We start from the raw sequence: 19,568 nt of genomic DNA on the forward strand, positions 1-19,568 counted from the left end.
TGCTGCAGCACCTGTCCTGCCCTTGGGGACCTTCCTCCTTCCGCAGCCAGCGCTGGAAGGGGGCTGCTGCTTTGTATCTCCTTAGGGTAGCTACTGGCGGCTTGCTCTGAAATTACCTGCTTAGCTCAGCCCTCTGCACCACCCCCGAGCCCTGTAGAGCAGTAAAGACGATGCTTTTACACGGGCCTGAAGGCAGAGTCTGGTTTTACCTGCTCTAATGCAAAACCTTTCCCCATGACACTCCCATCATCCGCACAGAGCGGACGGGGACAAACCTGTGCAGGGTTTGTCCCCGGTCCCTGTGCCACAGGGTGACGCCAAGCAGGGGATCAGTCCTCTGCACACCTGGATTCAGGGCCAAGGGCCGACAAATCCCTTTGTTTCCACTGGCACAGTGCTGGCTGTGGGGTAGCTGGTCTCTCCCTGCCCTACAGTTGCTGCCTCCCAGCCCTGTTTGCTCAAGCCCAAGGTCGCAGGTGCAGCAGAGCGGATGTGACCGACCACGTACGAGGCTTTCCTACGACCACAGCTGCAGGAGGAGCCACGTGGGTACGGCCGTGCTGCAGGGTTGTAATAAAATAAAGCCTCCTGCTGAGCGAACCGAGGCTGCGGACCTGTTGCTGGGGGCATGGAGCTCCCCAGCGCCCTGCTTTGAGATGGGCTTGGAGCCACTGAGACAGGGCCCTGGGGGTCTTTGTCCTCCTGCCTCAGACCAGGCAGGGGCTCAGCACGGGGCTGTCAAAACAAGGTTGTAAAATTGCCACCAGATCACCAAACCCTCCCCCTGACGGGTCAGCATCACTCCTCCTGCGACAGCCTTCCTCCCCCAGCTCCCACACAAGACCAGGAGTCTCCTTTACTTAAATAACCAAAAGGTGTAATTTTTTTTTTTTTTTAAAGCAAATACATTATTCTCACCCCAATTAAAAGCGAGCAGCAGACAACGCACAGAGGCACCACTCCCTCCTCCCAGGTGCTGCAGGAGTCACCCCGTGGCTGCTCTCCTGGGACCTGTCTGGGTTTAACCTCTCTGACAGCCGCTCGTCTGCCGCTCTTACAAAGTGCTGGTTCGGTTTCCGTCCTCCCACCCCGACCCACCCCACGGGTCGGACACCTGAGACCGTACCGTAAGGCCCCTCCGTAAAGCCCCAGCCCCCTGCCAGCTCAGCCCAAGCGCTCCCTCCCCTGGGGACTGCTGGCTGTGTGGGATCCCCCTGCCTCGCCCAGGCGAGGCTTTACCCCCAGAAATGCCCTGTGAGCCCAGTTCCACCAGTGCAGCCACAGACAGGCTGCAAGACCTGGTTGTATGGGTTACCCTAGCAGCCCCAGGGGGCTCACCTCAAGGTGTTGCTCCCTGCTCCTTCAGCAGGGGTGCCGAAGCCTCCCTGCACCCTGGAAGCAGCTCGGTGAGCCAGCCCTGCTCTTCGCAGAGGGCATCGGTGCTCCTGCAGCTCCCAGCGAGGGATCCAGGAGCCCTGCGGGCCCGCTACCCCGGAGCGCAGGGGAAACCCCATTAGCTGAACTCCTGCTCTGAGGACTGAGCTTATTCCCCCAGGGGAAGAGCCGAAGCCTTCCAAGCTCGGCTGCTCGTTACAGAGGCAGCTCTCACCCCCTGTGGCTCCTCCTGAGTTTTGCATCTCTCGCAGAGCGAGATCAGCCCACAGACATGGGAGAGGCACCATCTTTCGGCCAGTGCTGACCACGACAAGACGAGCGTGACGGAGCCCTCTGCATCTGGAACGAGTACCACAGGCACCGGGATGTTTAGTGCGAGGGGGTCGAGCAGGCAGCACAGCAGGGAGCCGGCAGAAGTTTGCACCAAGGAAGCACTGGGGCAGCCCAGGTGCGTGTCCCGCAGCGTCCAGAGGCTTGGCCCAGGACCCTGACAGATCTGTGCAGTTCTTAATCAAGCTGTGGCTCTGAATGCTTGCTACAGGCGTGGGGTCTCATTCAGAAGATGACTTCTGGCAAGGCTGGACGGCACTCAGACAGCCCCAGCCCGCTTACGCTGGCTTGGTGAGACCACAGCTTCCCTCTGCACTGCTGCCCCCCTCAGTGACCAAGAGCACTTGTTCAGACAGGGGAAAATCCAAGCCCTAAGAGACATTTAAAAGGCCGGCTGGCCGCATGCACTCCCCTTTTCTGCCCACCTGAAGTTATTGGCCCTAGGAGCTTTCCACAAAGTGCGAAAGACTCGGCTCAAGAGTGCCTGGGCGATGCAGAGCCCCAGCACAAAACGCTGCTGAGACCCAAGGGCATCTTTCAGAGACAGCTGTGAGCTCTGCCCTGCCTGGGGAGGACACCGTGCTCCCAGCACGCACAGAGTTGGGCTTTTTACCCAATATTCAGCCTGGTCTGAGCAGCGTCACGTGCAGATACGCATTGCTGCCTGGTGGCTTTCCATCTGGGGCCGTACAGGGCCAGGCCAGCACCTAACACAGGCGTGGGGACACGGGGCAGGGCCCAGCCTCCAGCCAGGCTTTCTTCATCGCCCCACAGCAGCCGCCCGAGCTGGGGAACTCACCTCTCTGGTCATTGAGCCCTTTGGTAGCACAAGTTTGATGCCTGAGAAATACAGAAAAAGGAGACGTTTCATTGCAAGATAATGTACCCAGAAGAGAAATCCACTCAATGGGGAACCTCAGCGCTGGCTCAACACGCCTCGTGTGCCAGTCCACGATGTCCCCAGAGTTAGAAGTCACTGCAGAGGAAGAGAAGTTCCTTGGGTATTTGGCAACAGACAGGTCCCTTCAGCCACCACCGCATGGTGCCACCACTGGAGGAGCATCTAGGACGAGTCCTTCACCTCGCCTGGGCGGCCGGACAGCCTGAAGAGGGTCTCCCTCATGGTGCGGTAGCATCTGTCAGTAAGGTCAGAGACATCGTCTGATGTCAGGCCTTTGGTCTCTATCGGAGGCAGAACCTCAACCTTGATTTTGCCTGGGAAGACAAGAAGAGCCTGTGAGAATCCCCCATGCAATGGGAGAGCTGCTCTCTGCCCTCCCGGGACACCCGCACCCCCTGCCCAGCCCTCACCCCCCAGGGCTCCAGGCACCCACCCTCAGCCATCCGCCCCTGCCAGCGCAGGCTGTGCTGCCCTCAGGGGAAGAGATCGCCCTGGGAATTAGGCCCTGTCCTGAGCAGCTGCACAAAGCAAACAGCAAAGCATTTCCCATGCCCCAATCTGCAGGGCAGGGCTGGAGAAGAGGCTGCAGGTTCTGGCAGCGCCGTGCTTTGGGTTAGGCCCCTCTGCCCCTCGGCAACAGCCAAGCCCATGCCACATATCAGGGTGTAAATCCACATCGGGACCCAACACTCTCCCGAAAGACTGCGGGAGCGGCTGCTCTGCAGGGTTTTCAGCCAAGGCTGGGGCGAGCACGCAGGGCTCAGCCTGAGCCAGGCGCTCCCTCCATCTGCTCCTACCCGGCCTCCTACCTTTGGCTGGCTCTGCTGAGCCAGGCGCGGAGCACGCAGAGCTCCCAGAATTAGAGTTACTGATCCGAGCTGGTTGAAAGCCAACTTTCTGCCCAGCACTTTCACTGACAGCCTTCTGAGCATTAATACAACGTGCAGAGGGGTCTGAAAGGCCAGGAGGCAGACCGTGCTTGCTTCTTCCCCAAAGCCTGAGCCCTCACCCAACGCCCCTGGCTGTGCCAGCTATGAGAGGGTGAGGTGGTGCCCCGTTCTTAATGAAAACTTGGCATATTTAATCGCATTCTTTCCCGAGTTAACCCAGCCCAGGCTCTGGTGCCAAGCGTTTCAACTGCCTCCACACATCTGCCAGCAGGGCTCCTCCTGCTCAGCACCGCTTCCCTCCCACCAGATCTCCACATGCAGATGGCGTCGCCCCCGTCTCTGTAAAGTTTCTTTCGTACCTGATGTGAATAGATTCTTCTTTGGGTTATAGAAGGTGGTGAAGGAGGAATACACCACGGGGATCACCGGGACCTTGGGGAGGAAGAGGGGAAAGTTACTCGCACTGCAGCATTCCCGCAGCAGCCCAGGGCAGGGCAGAGACAAGCCACGAGTGCCACGCAGCAGGGCTGGCTCTGGGCCGTTTGGGGCACACAGCCCCACAGGGGAGGCTATGCTTCAGTCTCAGGCAGCGCTCAGCCTGGCTCCTCCCAGGGCAGGCTTCAAAACGCAGGTAGTTTCCGACCTGCGAGCACTACAAGGTGCCTGTTTTGACAGGCCTTCCGTGCTGGGTAAGCACGAGCGTGGGGCAGGCCGGGCGCTGTGCCTTCAGCTGCTCAGGGGGGGCGTCATCAGCTGCGGCCCCTTGATCCCAGGGGAGCCTCCGACAGGCAGAGACACAGCCAGGAGGGCACGCACAGAGCCACGGCGTTTTAGCGCTGGTAACGCAGACACAAAGCGCAGTCGGTGACTCACGGGGAGTGTAAACAGAGGTGGGTGCCGTTTCCGCCAGCAGCCTTTCCCACCGGCCCCACCACCCCGCCGGGGTTGCACCAGCCCCGGCAGGAGCAGGGATGGCCCAACGCAGGCTCCACCTGGGCTTGCAGCAACCCCCCCGGGGCTCCGGTTGGACACCACCACTCCTTTAGGAGTGCCGGCAGCCCAGAGCCGAGGAACGGTTTGTTCCCCCGCTGGCTGCTCACAGGTCTTGTCATTTTGGGGAGGGAAGGCGTTTAAGACAACGCAGGGCGGTGCCATACGGCTGCCTGGGAAGGAGCAGCTATTTCTACGAAGAGCAAGCCCAGATGTTGCTCTAAAGCACGAGCATTAATAAACCCGAATCAACACTATCCTATCGCAGCCTGGGGGATTGAGAAAGGAATTGACAGCTTTGGGATCCTCCAGGCGAGCTCTCGAGGTGCAGGGCCCGCTGGGCTCCCTGCCAGGGGCGAGCTCTGCGCTGAAACCTCTCTGCCAGGAGCTGCCCACGAGCCGGGCCAGAGGACCTGGCTCTAAAGCAGTTCTGCTCAGGTCAGGTGTGCCCGTCCCCATGCTCTGCCCTCCAGATGGGACACCAGGACCACAGTGGTCAGGAGAGGGGACAAGGCAGCTTCTCGGCTGCCTGCGGCCACCCACTCCAAGGGGTGGTGTCACTCCTGCAGGGGAAGGGAGAGGCTCTCAGCTCTCGCTGGGCAGTGCTTGTGACACCTAATGGTGGTTTAACAGAGGAGAACAGCTCGCTTGAGAGCAAACAGACCCTGCCACTGTACAACCAGTCTGCGATGCCACTGCAAAAGCTTTCAGGGTCCCCACGCAGGGGCAAAGCGCTGTTACCTGTGCCTGGACAGCGATGTGAAACGCTCCCTTCTTGAACGGCAGCAAGTCCCCGGTGCAGTTCCTCGTGCCCTCTGGGTACACCCACACCTTCACCTGCACGCGGGGAGATAAGGATCCGCTCCAGCAACCCACTCGCAGCACTCCCTTCCTGCTGGCTGAGGCAGCAGCAGGACTGCCACGTCCCCCACGCCACGGTCACACTCACGTTATCGGTCGCCATAGTCTTGGCCACCTCCGCCATCACCATCTTGGCACTGCTGGTGCTCTTCCTGTTGATGAAGATGACACCCCCGAGGTAGATGATGAGCCCCACAGTGCCGGCGTACATCAGCTCCTTCTTTGCCACCTGGACACAGTCGTCGGGCAGGACCTCCATCAGCCCTAACGTGACGGCAGAGGGTGAGACCCAGCAGCCACCCCCTTCCCAAGCGCCTGCACTTGGACGGGACAAGAGACACGATCCGAGGCGGGGAGGGGATTGTGATGGCTCAGGGCGAGGGGAGACCCTTCCTGAATCCAGCACGGAGAGAGAAAGCTGGACCAGCTGCCTCGGTAGCGTAGACCAGTGCCAGGGCAGGGGGGCTGCGTGGCCAGGAGATGCCAGCAGGGTTTCCCAGGTGGCGAACAAGAGAAGCGCTCCCTCCCTCGGGCCAGCTCCTCACCCATCATGTCGAGGATGCTCTGGTGGTTGGACACGATGATGGCAGGGCCCTCCACCTCGAAGTTCTCCCGTCCTTTCACCTCAAACCTCAGGCCAAAGAAATACTTGAAGGTCTTGACTACAGTTTTGATGATCCTGGGGAAGAGAAGAGAAGAGAAGAGAAGAGTGGTCAGACAGCAGCAGGGCAGGGGTGTAACAGGGTCTGCTGCACCGTGCAGCACCAGAGTGGGTGGAAGGAGATGAGAATTGTGTTACAGCCAGCCTCCGGTCTCATTTGCCCTTGGTTCACCAAGGTGCCTGTCCTGCATGACTGGTCCCATGTGCCCAAGGTGCTTCGGTTGCTGAGCACGGTCCTCTTTAGTGCGGAAATTTTACTGGAAGCCTGGGGGAAGCCGCTTGTAACTTTGAGCCTGGACCGCTCCTCCTGCTGCCAGTCCCACCCATTTATTGCTGCTCATTTCCCTCTGTGCCACGGTCTGCTCCAACGCTACCGACACTTTCCTGCTGCAGTCAGCAGAGCCCCACAACCTGCTCTGACAGCTCTTCTAGGAACTGCCACTCCCCAGCACATGGCCAACAGCCTGCACCTTTCACCCGAGGAATGCTCTCACTGCTGTGCTGGCAGGTGCTGCTTAGCAGGACTACCAGTAGCGGGGTGTCTTTACCCTAGGGGAATCCAAGAAAGGAAGAGAACAAAGGCAAGAAGCACATCCTGGTACAACGAAAGGAGGCAAGCAGTGAACGGGATGCTCCCCACGCAGCTTGGCCTCAGGGAAGCGCCCTTGGCAAAGCCATCTTCAAGCCAAGAGCTTCCTCCTGCCAGTTCGGTCCCCCAGAAGACCTCCAGGTCCGTCCACCAAGCTCCTGGCTTTCTTCCCTAGTGCCTGACGGTCAGGGGCTGGCAGGAGGCACCAGCAGCTCGGCGCAGCCCTGCCAATGCATCCCGTGGGCTGCCGTGCCCTTGCTGAGCACGGACAGCCCGGGCTCCATGGCCAAGCCCCTGGCAGCCCGTGGGAGCAGGACCCATCGCCACCACCCCAGGCAGGTGGGAGCTGGGGACCCTCCAAGTGGGCCAAAGGACGCAGGCAGAAGCTGGCAGCACACGAGGGCTATTTTGGGCAGGGGAGCAGCCATTTGCCAGGACGGGAGGCGGAGGAGCTCGCACACGAGCAAAGCCCCCAGGAGCAGCCACCAGCACAGCTCTGCCTCCCCTAGAGCAGGCTCGTGAGCTGACCTGCCTCCAGCAGGCACCCGGACGCCCTGTACCTTCCCCCTGCAGACAGGGGATGGAGCTTCCCTCCCTGCAGGAGGGGAAAGAGGGACAACATCAGCTTCTCCCCCACCACGGGGTCCTGCTGGAGGGGTACACACCGCCACCCACCCGGGAAGCATCTCTGCCACCTGGGAGGGCAGGTGAGCAGCCAGCAGGCATCTCGTCCCAGCTTGGCAGCAGCTCCCGGCATCTGTTCCCCCAGAAGTCCTCCCCGTCCCCGCCATCAGCTCTTCAGCCACAAGCTCTCATCCACGCAACTTCCCTGGCTCGCTCCTTCCCGCAGCGAGGGCCGTGTTTCCGTGGGGTGCCCCGCCGTACAGGTCCCTGGGGCTCCGGCTTTAACACCAGAGTTCGGGGCAGGCCAGTGGCCGCGGGTAACTCTGCTGCGTGACACAGCTGCTATCAGTCCCCAGCATGCAAACCCGCTGCAAAGGTCAGAGCCTCACCCAGGGCAGGGAGGCTGCAGGGGTGAGGGGAGCACGGCCCGGGCAGGGGCAAGGGGCAGGTGAGGAGAGACGAGGTGACACAGACCGGTGAGGGCACGGCGGAGGCCACGCCACCGGACTGACCTAAATCCCACTTCTCCTCCCTTCTGACTGCCAACCAAAGGAGAGGTCGCTGCTCTGCAAGTCACGCTGTTCGGAAGCTGCCGGGAGAGGCTGGTTACACATTACTCAAGAGCAAACCATCCAACTTCCTCCTGCCACTAAGGAGCGAGCGCTTCCTTGCACAAGATGTGGCCTGAGCTGCCGAAAGAGGCAAAGGGGCAGAGCTCGGGGCGAGCGAAGAGGAACTGGGCGATTGGCAGCCCTGCTTCGGCTGGCCACGTCACCCACGGGGCTATGCAGATAGAGCCCACCCCCCTCCAGCCGTGCGAGCAGCTTCCCTGCTGGTGTGGATGACCCCGACTTGGTGCAGCCGCAGGCAGCTGTAAATCTGATGTACTTGTTGCCAGGCACAAGGAGCTAGCGGATAAATGAGAGGGAACGTGCCTTCCCAGCACATCTGTAACAGCTCCAGCCTGAAATCCAGCAACCCCGGCTTCACGCGCTCCACAGCCTGTGACAGAGGCTTTTTTAGGATCCTCTGATTCTGAAGGATTAATGCAGGCTGCTTACCGGATTGGAAACTCTCTCGCAAGAGGTTTCGCCACTAGATAAACAGATCTATCTCTATCAGCCACGGAGGGCGACCTCTTCCAAGTCACGGCGACTCGGCGCTGGAGCCAGGAGCACAGCAAGGACGGGGTGTTCTGCGCCAGGCAGCGACGCCGTTATCGCTGTCTGACCACCAGCATGTGCTCTCCTCCAACCTCTTTCCTCGCGGCGGTGTAAACAGTCTGGGAGATCGCAGAAATAAGGAGCTCGTTCGATCACCTCAGCCACAGACCTCCCAGGAGCTAGGATACGCGACCAGGATCATCAGCCAGCGCCAGCGTGTGGAAAGGATGGGCTTAAGTTACAGGAAAAGGGTGGTTCTGGCCAAAATTCAGCTCCGAGTTTCAACAGGAGAACCGTTCAGAGGAAGGAGTTCTTGTTCCCACCGAAGTTCCTTTTTAGTTTTACAGATTTTAAAAGTTTTAAGGGGGGAAAAAAAAAAAAAAAGAAAAGGAAAAGGGTGTTTCCATAACTGACATCACAAATTCTATCGGTCGCAGGGTTGGTTGTTGACTCCTGGGAGGAGGAGACCTTGCGCTGGAAAGGTTCTCCACAGCAAGCCAAGGAAGTCAACGCCCGAGACGGAGCTGAGCAGGAGACCCTGGGGCACGGAGTGGTTTGTAACGCCCGCGGCCAGGCCATCGGGGCGCATCGCAGAGCGTGGCCCGGGGCAGGGCAACGCGCAGGAGGCAGCGCGTCCCGCGCCGCACTTCCTCCCGACACCGCTCGCTCCGCCCCGCGCGGGGCACTGGGAGCTGCATCGCACCCCGAAGCAGCCAAAGTCCAGCTCCACCGGCTGGGACGCTGCCCAACCTTTGATCCACGAGGATGCGTCAAGGCACCGGGGCTCCACTTTCACCCCCGAGGAAAAGTTCCCCCCGCTCCCTGCCCACAGAACTCAGCCTGCGGGGCAAAAAGAGAAACGAAGCGGGGCTGACAGCGGGGCCTGGTAGCAACCGGCAGCACAAATCCTCACGTAGAGGGAGGACTTCGGACAGAAACCACCAGAGACACAAGTGCTAACCCTGCCCCTAAAACACTCCTGTGCCTTCACCCACACGGGGGCTGCTCCTCTCCAGGAGCACCCCAGGCTTGTCCCCAAGCACCGAGCGCCCCGGGATGGCCGTGGCAGGACCCAAAGGCCACCAGCACGCCCTGGGCAGCTGCTTGGTGGCCAAGTTCTTCGTGCCGCTCCCCAGGCAGAGCACGGGGGTGTTTTTAAACGGCACAGCCATCGCTTTTGGAGGAGAAAGCACTGCTGGTGCCCAGCCTTCACCAGAGGCATGCCAAAAGGAGAGCCCCAGCATCATCCTGCCGGAGTCCCCAAACCCAAGCACGGAGCAGGGGGCAGACAGGGGGTCTCCGAGCCCCCCCAACCCACCCTAAAGCCTGGAGGCCACCCCCAGTCTGTGCTCCGAGCCATCTCCAGCAGCATCCCCGCGGCGTGGGCAGCACAACCGCGGCTCCCCACCACCCACGCGTGTCCCGGGGCTCCCCCCAGGGGGGCTCCCCGTTAGCCCCGGCACTCGCCTCATGTTCTTGACGGTTCGCCCGCCGTTGACCAGCAGGCAGACGGGCACCGTGAACGCCGAGCAGACGAAGAAGAGCAGGTAGTAGAAGCCGATCCGCAGCGCGAAGTTGACGGCGGGGCTCAGCTCCATCAGGACGTGCAGCAGCAGCAGCACCGCCGCGCCCCACAGCAGCCAGCCCAGCTCCATGCTGCTTCCCCCCCCTCCCCGGGCCCGCCGAGCCGAGCCGAGCCGAGCTAAGCTCCGGCCGCCTCCAGCCGCCTGCCGTGGGTTGCCCCCGCCTTATGTGGGCGGTGCGCCCGGCCCGGCCCCGGCCCGGCCTTGCCCGGCCTCCCCGCCCGGCCCGGCCCTCAGCCAGGCGGGGAGGGAGCGGGGAAGGGGGCCGGGGCCGTCCCGGTGCTGTGGGGGGAGAAGGGGAGGCCGTGGTGGAGCCGGGAGGGGGGCCCTGAGGTGCTTCACGGCACGGTGTTGGGGGGTTTGGGGTGCCCCCGTGGTGTTAGGTGGGGTCTTTGGGTCCCTGCGTGAACATATGTGGGGGCTTTGAGTCCCCTTGTGACAATCTATGGGGTCCCCTTGTGACAGTATGTGGGGTCTTTGGGTCCTCGCATGAGCATATGTGGCGTCTTGTGAGCCCCCGCATGACAATATATGGGGTCTTTCGGTCCCCGCATGACAATATGTGAGGTCTTTTGAGGCCCCTCATAATGCTATGTGGGGCCTTTGGGTGCCTTCCTGACTATGTGGGGACTTTGGGTTCCCTCATGACAATATGTGGGGTCTTTGAGTCCCCTCATAATGCTATGTGGGGTCTTTGGGTCCCCACGTGACAATATATGGGGTCTTTGAGTCCCTTCATAATGCTATGTGGGGTCTTTGGGTCCCCTCCTGACTCTATGTGGGGTCTTTGGGTCCCCTCATGACTCTATGCAAGGTCTTTGGGTCCCCTCGTGACGCTACATGGGGTCTTTAGGTTCCCTCATGGTGCCCTGAGGGCTGTCTTTGGGTGCCCCCATGGTGCCATCTGGGGTCTTTGGGACCCGTCGTGGTGCCCCATCCCCATCCCCTGGCTGTTTCCCTGCCTCCCCGCAGAGGACCCTTGAGCCACGTGCTCGGCGGGTGGGAGTTCCCCCGCTGGCGCTGGGGTGAAGTCAGGATCAGGCCCAACGGCTTTGTGGGCGCGAAGCTGGCAAGGGAGATGAAAGGAAGTCTGCTGGAACCAGCACAAACCCTTTCTCTGGCTTCAGCAGGTTTTGCAACCCTTTTTATGGTAAAATCCCGGTCCCGTGGATGATAATGACTTCATCTGGGTGGGATGCGGGCCTGGCAGCGTGTTGGACTTACACCCCTGGTGCTGCGGTCCTGGTGGCATCAGCACAGCAGACTTCCCAGCTCCTGGAAAACCAGTATGGAAAAGCGATATCCCTTCACAAATAACTCATTCCCTCGGCTCACCAGAGGTAACGGGCTGTTCCCACGTGAGCTGCCACCAAAACGAGGGGGCAGCTCGCTGCGTTTTCGCCGCCCCTCAGCAGCTGTAATGCCTGACCCGGGAGACAAGCTTTCTGTCTGTCCGAGAGAGCAAGGCCGGCACTCCCTACAACTGCCAGGCAATGACATCTCAGAGCCGGTCTCATGATTCCTGCTAATGCCACAAAGAACCCTTATTGTATTAGCATCTCGGCACAGCATTAGATTAATCCCTCGGGCCCGCATCGCAGAGGCTGCTCAGTGAGCCTTGCTCCAGCGCTGTGCCAGCCAGCATATGCCCGGGAAGGCAGCGCCGCCTTGCCAGCCGAGCATATGATGGCCTAGAGCGATCTTGCGTTATCCTCATGGCTTTCGCTTTTGTGGGCAGGGGAAGAAAGTCCCTGGCAATCTGTCACTGGGGTGCATGTGAGGCGACCCACCGAAATCGCAAACGCCGGCTGATGGTAGGGAAGTGAAATGTGAATTTCAGCGTGGACGTGGCGCAGGCGGCAAACGGCATTAGCAAGGACAGCACGGAGGGGATGGCATCACGTGTTGCTTCGTGGATGTGCCTATAAAGGAGCCCGGCTCTAATTCCCTCCTCCCCATGCTCTCCAACAGGTTATCTGGAGTGATGCAAATGAAACATTTCGTGTTAGTCTGCAGCTCAAGGAAGGGGAGTGATTTCTGATGCCAGATTAGAAGGCAGACACGGGCCTGCACGTCAGCGAGCAGAGCTGTCCCTCTGGGTTATTTCATAAGGAAAATGGTTACGCTGCCAGATGACGACAGCCTGTGTATGAACATTATCATGCCAAGCTGCCTTACGGAGCAGGGACCGCACACCCAGCACTGCAGGGGTTGTGTCAGCAGCCCCGAGACGCGGCCGACCCCGGGCAGAGGCAGCAGCAACCCCTCCCTGCCCGCTCACGCTTCAGCAGCCAGAACAAAGCAGTTCCAAATGCTTTTTTTTTAAAGAAAAAAAAAACTTATTAGATTGCGCTGCATGTTTTGCATATTTAAACTACCGACTGAATTATTTAGATGCATTGCAAGTGTACCCTGCAGGTAGTCTAGCTGAGCAGGGTCCAGAAACGCTGGCAGAAACAAGCACCCAGCCAGCACTGATCAGACCACAAATTCTCAGTAGCAGGCGCTGCCTGTTCAGGTTGCGTGCGGTGCCCGGTGCCCTCGAGCATCCGCAGCAGCAGCCTCGAAAAGCTGCCTGAGAGGAGAGTGCTCACAGCGGAGCACGGTGCTGGGACCTGCGTGAGCAGCAGGGTCCACGCAGCATCACCGATGGTGGGGTTTCTGTGGCTGGGTCTGTGAAACACCGCAAAGCCCGGAGTGCCGCCGTTTGGCTTTGGTCGTCTGATGCCTTGTAGTAACCTGGCGCTGTTTTTTTTAACTCTTATTTGACTAAATTTGTTGCTCCCCATGGAAACAGCATGTGACCTCACTTGTGATGACTAGCTCCGGCCTGGAGAAGAAACGGAGCCGGTGAGAACGTCTCCCACGCAGGCAGCGCGATGAGCAGAGAAGGGCAGGGAAGGAAAGCACTTGGGAAGGAAGGAAGGAAGGAAGGAAGGAGAGACGTGTCCCTCGCTGCTTCTCTGGGTGCCTGCCCTTGGCTTCCCCCAGTGCCTTTGGCAGCGCTGCCCAGCAGCTCATTTCTCTTCTCCTCTTGCCAAGGGACGTGCTGAAAGCAGCAGCTGGTTTTGGTGACATTAAAAGCAGAGGGGGGAGGAAGCGACCTGCTCAGCTTTGTTCTCAGCCGTGTCGAGGCACGCGCCGGTGACCTTGGCTTGTGAGCCCGGTGAGGAAGGACTGATAGCGTGGGCAGCACCGAGCCCCGGGGTGCTGAAGCACCCAGAGAGCAACCTCCTGCTGCCGAGGGATGCAAAACAGCCTCACCTGCCAGAGACCTAGGAACCGTAAGGTGATCCGCACATCTGATCTAACCTCTTCTGGACCTCCGTCAGTCTGTCCATCCATGCACTGAGCCATCCTCTTCCCTCTTCCCTGTCCCAATAGCAGCCGGCTGAGGTGCCTCTCAGAGCCTGCTGTGGCTTAGTGGCACCTCTGCGTGGCTCAGGCAGGGGACGTAAAGAGCACAGCGTCATGATACCGATGTACTTACTCTGCTAGAGCTTGCTCCGCGTAGGCATGGGTATAGACTGGTAACCTGGGCCACCTTTATCTCAAGAAACAAGGCTGCCCTAAGGCTGACACTGCATCCTGCGGGCTGCTCTGCCAGGCAAGGACGGCGGCTGAGAGCCGTTCATGCAAAGGATGTGGGTTCATCCCCTTTCCGTCCCGCTCGCTCAGCCTAAACGGGCACTGGGGCACCAGAGGCAAAGCTCACCCTGTCCTGTGGATGCTGTAGCGATGTCCCCGGGCTGCACCCACGCTCGCAGCCTGCCCTTTCCCTCCCCAGCTCCCAGGCCGGCAGGGCAGAGCTTCAGGCTGACCCCCAGCTGCCGCACGAGCTCGCGGTGCCCCGCGGCCACGCTCCCTGTAGCTGCCGGGCTTTTAGGTAGTCACACGTCAGCGCTCTCATGACAACAGGGTAAGCGCTCGGGGAGGAATTAGGATGTTGACTCAGTGTGGTTTAAAGGCGAGCACTGCAGTCACCCACCGGGCTATGGAGCAGTTGGGTTGCACAAGAGGTTGAAGGCTGGGACTGTGAAACTGCCCCGGCAGCGGGGCTGTGGATGCGCAGCCTCCCGTGCTCTCTGGAAAAAGTAAAGCGTAAAGGAGTTTGTCTGTAAGAACGAGCAATTAAAAAGAAAAAAAAAAAAACAAACATTGCAAAAGTATATTAGGTAACCAGATTTTCTTCACATAACCTTTACCCAGCTACAGATAACTGTTGGGAAAGTGACTTCTTTATCTTCTTGGATGCTAACTGCAGCCAGATGCGGTTTTATGGTCTCTTGTGTCAGGGGACCCAAGCACTTTGCACATCTCGCACAAGCTCCGTGGCAGCTCCGTGGCAGAGACCTGCAGAAAACAGCCCTGTGCTCTGGTGTGTGCGTTGGGACCCCCAGACCTGCAGAGGTGGAGGTCTCAGAGCACAGCAGGACCAAAAAGGGCCAAGGAGAGAGCAGCAGCCCCCTGCTGGTGTTTGCCGTTTGCCCCCCAGAGATGCCAGCCTCCCTCCAGGCATCAAATGGGGAGCTCCTGTGGTGGTGCTCGTGGCTGGTTCCTCTGAGCTCGCTGTGCCTCTGCCTTGAAAAACTCAACCCATTTATTTAAATCCACAGAAGGCGCAAGGCTGATTTGGCACGGTGCTTACGCGCGGGATGAACGTCACACCAGCGGTCCCACTGAATTCCAGGGCGCTCACAGGGCTGTCGATGAGCCTGGAGGTCGGTGTTTGGAGAATCAATGCACCACCAGATGACTGCAGGGGCTTGCTCCCCACCTTGCCCCCCAGACACCGCTTGCCGGGCTTCTGCTCCTGGCAGACAGCGCAGGAAACAGGAGGCAGAAAAAAAAAAAAAAAAGTGAGGCTGCAAGATCTGTCTGCTGCATTTGCATTTGCACACTGAGGCTGGAGAACCTCCCTGCACCTGATGCTCTGCAAGACGTTGCACCACGTGCAGCAGGCGGGGTGCTGAGTGAAACGTGAGTGCCCTGCACGCAGGGCACAGCCTCCGAAACAGAAACCCGCCTGGCTGCAGCGCCTGAGCTCCTACAGGCTGCAAAGTTGGGACCTTTTTTTTTATTTTTTCTTTCTTTTTTTTTTTTTTTTCCCAGTTGCAATAGGATTAGGCTTTTCCCCAAATGTCACGTGTAAATAAATGAAATCAAACTGACCGTTCCTGATGGATTTTGTGCTGCTGGAAGTGACTGGGTGGTTGACCTGGCGGCTGATGGGCTGCACAGGGAGGGCAAAGTCACTGGCCCAGGGCTTTTCCTGATGGCCAACGTGGGACCGAAGAGGGGGTTGCTCTGTTTCCATGTCAGGGACCCTCATGTCAGGGAGCCACCAGAGAGCAGCAGAACTCGCCCCCTCTGGGCTGGATTCGGGTGACAGTGCTGAGCAAACCTGCAGCCGGTTCTGCAAAAGTGACGGCGATGGGAGAGGGCAGAAAACGGGGGAAGGGAATGGGTGGTTTCCTACACACCCTGCCAGGTGGCCAGTGCTGGCTCCTGCAGTGGCCAGGAGCACCCTGAATGAAGGGGAATGCAAGTGTTAGTGAGTGAGTGAGTGTGAGTGTGTGAGACCGGGGCTGAGGCTGTGCTGGCTGCTCACAGCTTGCGTGCGCCTCCGAGTGTGCCTGCTGCTGGGAGGGCAGGCTCCTCATGCCCGCTTCCCCTGCTCCCTTTGAGCCCTTTGCCGTGGATGCGCGGCTGTAATTACAGCGCAGAGGAAGATCCCGTTTCCCCAGAGAGCTGCAGTAATTACCGCTGTGTAATGGCCCAGGAGAGCTGGGCCACTGGGGCTTTGGGAGTCAAAGCGAGATGCATACGGAGAGGAAAGGGAAGCTCTCTCCTCCGGGATCTCCATCCCCTCCTCCAGAAGGGCTTTCCCCTTGCTCTGAAGCATCGCTCGGTACGTACACCCTTTGGACTGAGTCCATGAGTGCGTTCAGGCACCAGCCCAGCTTCTGAGCCGTGGGGGCCGGTCCTCAGGCCGCATGCAGGAGCCTGCAGCTCCATCCACAGCCCGAGCCCGTCCCTGCAATAGCGCACACCTCTTGCAGCCATCCAGGAGGGCAGGGGACCACAGCAGCTCCTCGCAGCCCCCTCCAAAAGCCGCCCTGTGCTCCTGCTCCAGTGCAGAGGGCACCCAGCTGCGCTCGCCGAGCTCCAGCTCTCCAAGATGGGCTCCAGCACCGCCACAGGCACTTGCAGGGGCTGAGCGCAGGAGCTGATTAAGAAGAAAAACGGGCATACAAATACCCTTAGGGCAGGGAGGAGGGAGCGGTGCAGCCCCAGGGGCACTTTGAGCACAAAGAGCTTTTTTTGCAGACAGCCCCAGGCTCCCCGCAGGAGCTGTCCTGCAGCAGGGCCCAGTGGGCTGAGCCACCCCGCAGGGGACGAGCCCAGGCGTGGGGCCGGCTCCTCGCTGGGTGAGGGCTGGGGCACCTCGCGCTGCTGCCAGGCGGCAACCGGATTTAGCAAAAGCACGGTGTGAAATCAATACCCAGCATGCGGGGCTTGTGAAACCAGAGCCCAGCTCCTCCCGGGGCACCTGCGTGGGAACAGGGCTGGGTGACACCGGGGTGGGTACCTGGGGTCGGGTGTCACCAGCTCCCCAGCCGGACCCCTCTCCTTGCACGGCCTGGACGGAGCTGCCGGGTGCTGCAACCAGCTTGGGATCTGCTCCAAATGCCGGAGTCCAAAGCAAGGTGAATTTTTCCTGGCAGCCCTCCCTGGCTGCTGGAAATGAACCAGGGGCACCTCGGGAGGCTAAAATCCACACGGGGAGTACGTCCGCGTGAAACGAACGGCCTGGCTCTCCGTGTTTCCCCTGTTGTTGATTAATGCCTCTTAATGACTCCAGCTACAAAAAAAAAATAATAAATAAATCTTGTAGTTGCCGCCTGTCACAGAAGATCGATGGAGCAGCATTAGCGAGAGACAGAGAGGCAAACTGTCCCGGGCGAGCTCTCTGCAGAAGCCGTCTCTGGGAGCAGCACCGCCGCCTGCTCGATCAATAGTTCGTCACGACCTCTCCCTCTTGCTTGCTTTTTTTTTCCCCTTGAGCTAGCTGGGCGGCAAAGCCCGCTCCCGGCTTTCACAAGGACTAGATTATAACCGTCCCGATTGATCTGATACGGACAGAATAAAAGGGCCCCTTAAGCCAGCTGTCTGCAGCGGGAAAACTCAAGTGGCTGCGCCGACGGGGTCAGGCCCTCATTAACGCCCGGGTGCTCGGGAGCCCCGCTCACGCAGGCGTGAAACCTGCACCGGGGGAGCCAATTAGCCCTGATGAGCCCGGCCAGACCCGTCCACAGAGGTTTGCCGGGCAGCTGCGTGCACCGCCAGCGCCTTGTCGTGAGCCTGTTGCCCCCGGAGCCACCGCAACCTGTCCTGGGCAGCCCTTCGAGCGCCCCGTTTGTGCTGCCTCCTCGTTTCTCCCGCGTCCCTTTCCCTAGAAATCACGGTGCTCAGGGTGCAGGGAGGACGGGGTGCCCACCAGCAGCTGGCCATGGGCAGGGGGTAAAGGGATCTCCCCTGCTTCTTAAAAACCCTTCCCTGCTGCGCACGGAGCCTCCGGGCTGGAGCCTTCTCCTGCAGGCAGGTGAAATTAATAAACAAGGAGCACCCAAACGAGGAAGGCTGATTTGTAATCCCAGGCTCTGCGTCCATCTTCTCCCAGCACCGCACCCCTTCGAGATGCTGCCTTATTTCTCAGCTCGGACATGCCCAGAGCTGGGCTCAGGATAAAATCCTTATCTCGCCCCGTGTCAGCGCAGCTCCGCTGTACGGGTGCTGTGGGTTGCTCGGGGTGGGTCTGGTACCAGCGGGGAGAGCCCGGCCCCTTGCCACCACGTCACCCAAAGGGGCTTGAGTGGCACCATGGGGTGAGGACCGTCAGCCTCTGCCGTGCCCTGGAGGCTCGTGGTGCTGGGGAGAAGGCGGCGTCCTGGCTCCTGAGGCCGCAGGATCCCAGCTCCCGGGAGGCAGGGACGTGGGGATTGCCTGCGGGCACCGGCGAGGGAGGAATCCCCTGGGCTGTGCCTCCGAGCACAAGGCATGACGATGAATCGCTCCTTCACCGGCTCAGCCCGGGGAAGGGATCTGCTCGCTCAGCCTCCTTGTCCGTGCTCCTTTGCAAGCTCGTTTTTCTCTTCGGCTGGGAAGAGCCGGCGCTTGGCGCATGACGGAAATCCTAATGAGAGAGCTCCCCTTCCAGAGCCGCCGGGCACGCCGAGCCGCGCGGGTCTGGCCACAGCCAGAGCCACCATCCTTCGCCCCTGCCCCTGCCCGCCCCAGCCGTCAGTGCCCACCCAGGGGCAGGGATGTCCCCAGAGTGTCCCCAGTTAAGGGACTGGTGGTGACTGGGGAGCCGGGAGCTCCTCCACCCCCAGCTCTGTAGGGCTCGATTACAATGAATTTACAGGAATTTGGACAGGAAGCGGAGGGGGCAAAGCACGGGACAGATGGGAGGAAGATTGTGCTGGGGGTGGCAGGGCTGTCAAGCTAGAAACACCAGAGCTGATTAGCATTTCTAATTATAACTGCTGTGCTCAGCCGCATCAGGGCCTGCCAGGCGGGCGGAGGCAGCTGTGGGATGCCATGCAGGGTGCGGGTGAGCAGCCCCGAACCTTTACCGGGTGCACAGAAAGGAGCATTGGGGCCCGGATCCATTCGCACCCCCGGGGGAAATCGTGGCCGTGGGGCAGCAGGGCTGGGGCTGGCCCTGAAGGCGCCACTCGGAGAGGAGGGGACATGGGCAGGGGGTGAGCACACGTCCCTCGGGCACTAGAGGGGCACAATTCGGAGCCTCTCTTTTGGTGCTGGGTCCTGCGCCTCCCCGCCCAGCAGTGGCTCTGGGCACTGCGAGCGGTGGCACCTGGCGGGGCTGTCCCTGGGCTGTCACCCGGCGCTGTAATTAATTCATTGAATAACGTCCTAGCACAGTTGGGTGCATGGTAAGGGGCAGCAAAAGGCTGTTACAGGGCCAGGGGTGCCCAGAGAGCTCCCGTGTCCCCGCAGCGTGGCTCCAGGAGGTCCCCAGAGATCCCCTGCCAGGCGATGCCAGGCGATGGTGCCGCACGGGGTGGGTTTAGCAGAGATCAGCAGAGCTTTCGTGGGCTGAGTGACCCAGGAGAAACCGGAGCAAGTTAACCAAGGGTGCGAGGGAGAGATTCCTACGGAGGAGATCAGTGTCAGCTTTTAGCCTCTGGATGCTGATGGATGATGGGGGACAACATCCTCCCACCCCTGTGCCACACGAAGCAGCTCGCCTGCCCGGGGATTTTGGGGAAGGGGACGGAGCCCCTAGCCCAGGGGCGGGGGGCAGCCCAAAGCCACGGTGGCTTGCAGCAAAGCCAGCGAGCGGCTCTGGGTGGTGCCCGGCTCTCCGCGTGCCTGGGATGTGAGCGGGGAGACCCCCGCTGCCCTCGCTCCCCGCCTGTAATATCAGATCACATCACACCTGCAGAATTCTATATTACTCCTTTGATTGGATTAATTAATCATTTGGCAATAACTGCTCATTAAGCATTCCAACGATCAATACTAATCACCTAATTACTTGGCGTATTACAGCT

General features: G+C 60.1%; 1 protein-coding gene across 1 annotated transcript; it reads right to left on the minus strand.

Moving 5' to 3' along the window:
- Positions 1-855: 855 nt before the first annotated feature.
- On the minus strand, positions 856-10,160 carry AGPAT2 (1-acylglycerol-3-phosphate O-acyltransferase 2). Its single transcript, XM_080561571.1, has 6 exons — positions 9,872-10,160; positions 5,913-6,046; positions 5,456-5,631; positions 5,248-5,343; positions 3,876-3,948; positions 856-2,940 (listed from the first exon to the last, which is right to left on the minus strand). The coding sequence occupies exons 1-6, from the start codon at positions 10,057-10,059 to the stop codon at positions 2,789-2,791; spliced, it is 819 nt and encodes a 272-aa protein (XP_080417697.1). The 5' UTR covers positions 10,060-10,160; the 3' UTR covers positions 856-2,788.
- Between the last annotated feature and the right edge of the window lie 9,408 nt (positions 10,161-19,568).

The sequence above is a fragment of the Anser brachyrhynchus genome, assembly GCF_964034855.1.
Source record: "Anser brachyrhynchus genome assembly, chromosome: 19".
In the NCBI taxonomy this organism is placed as follows: domain Eukaryota; kingdom Metazoa; phylum Chordata; class Aves; order Anseriformes; family Anatidae; genus Anser; species Anser brachyrhynchus.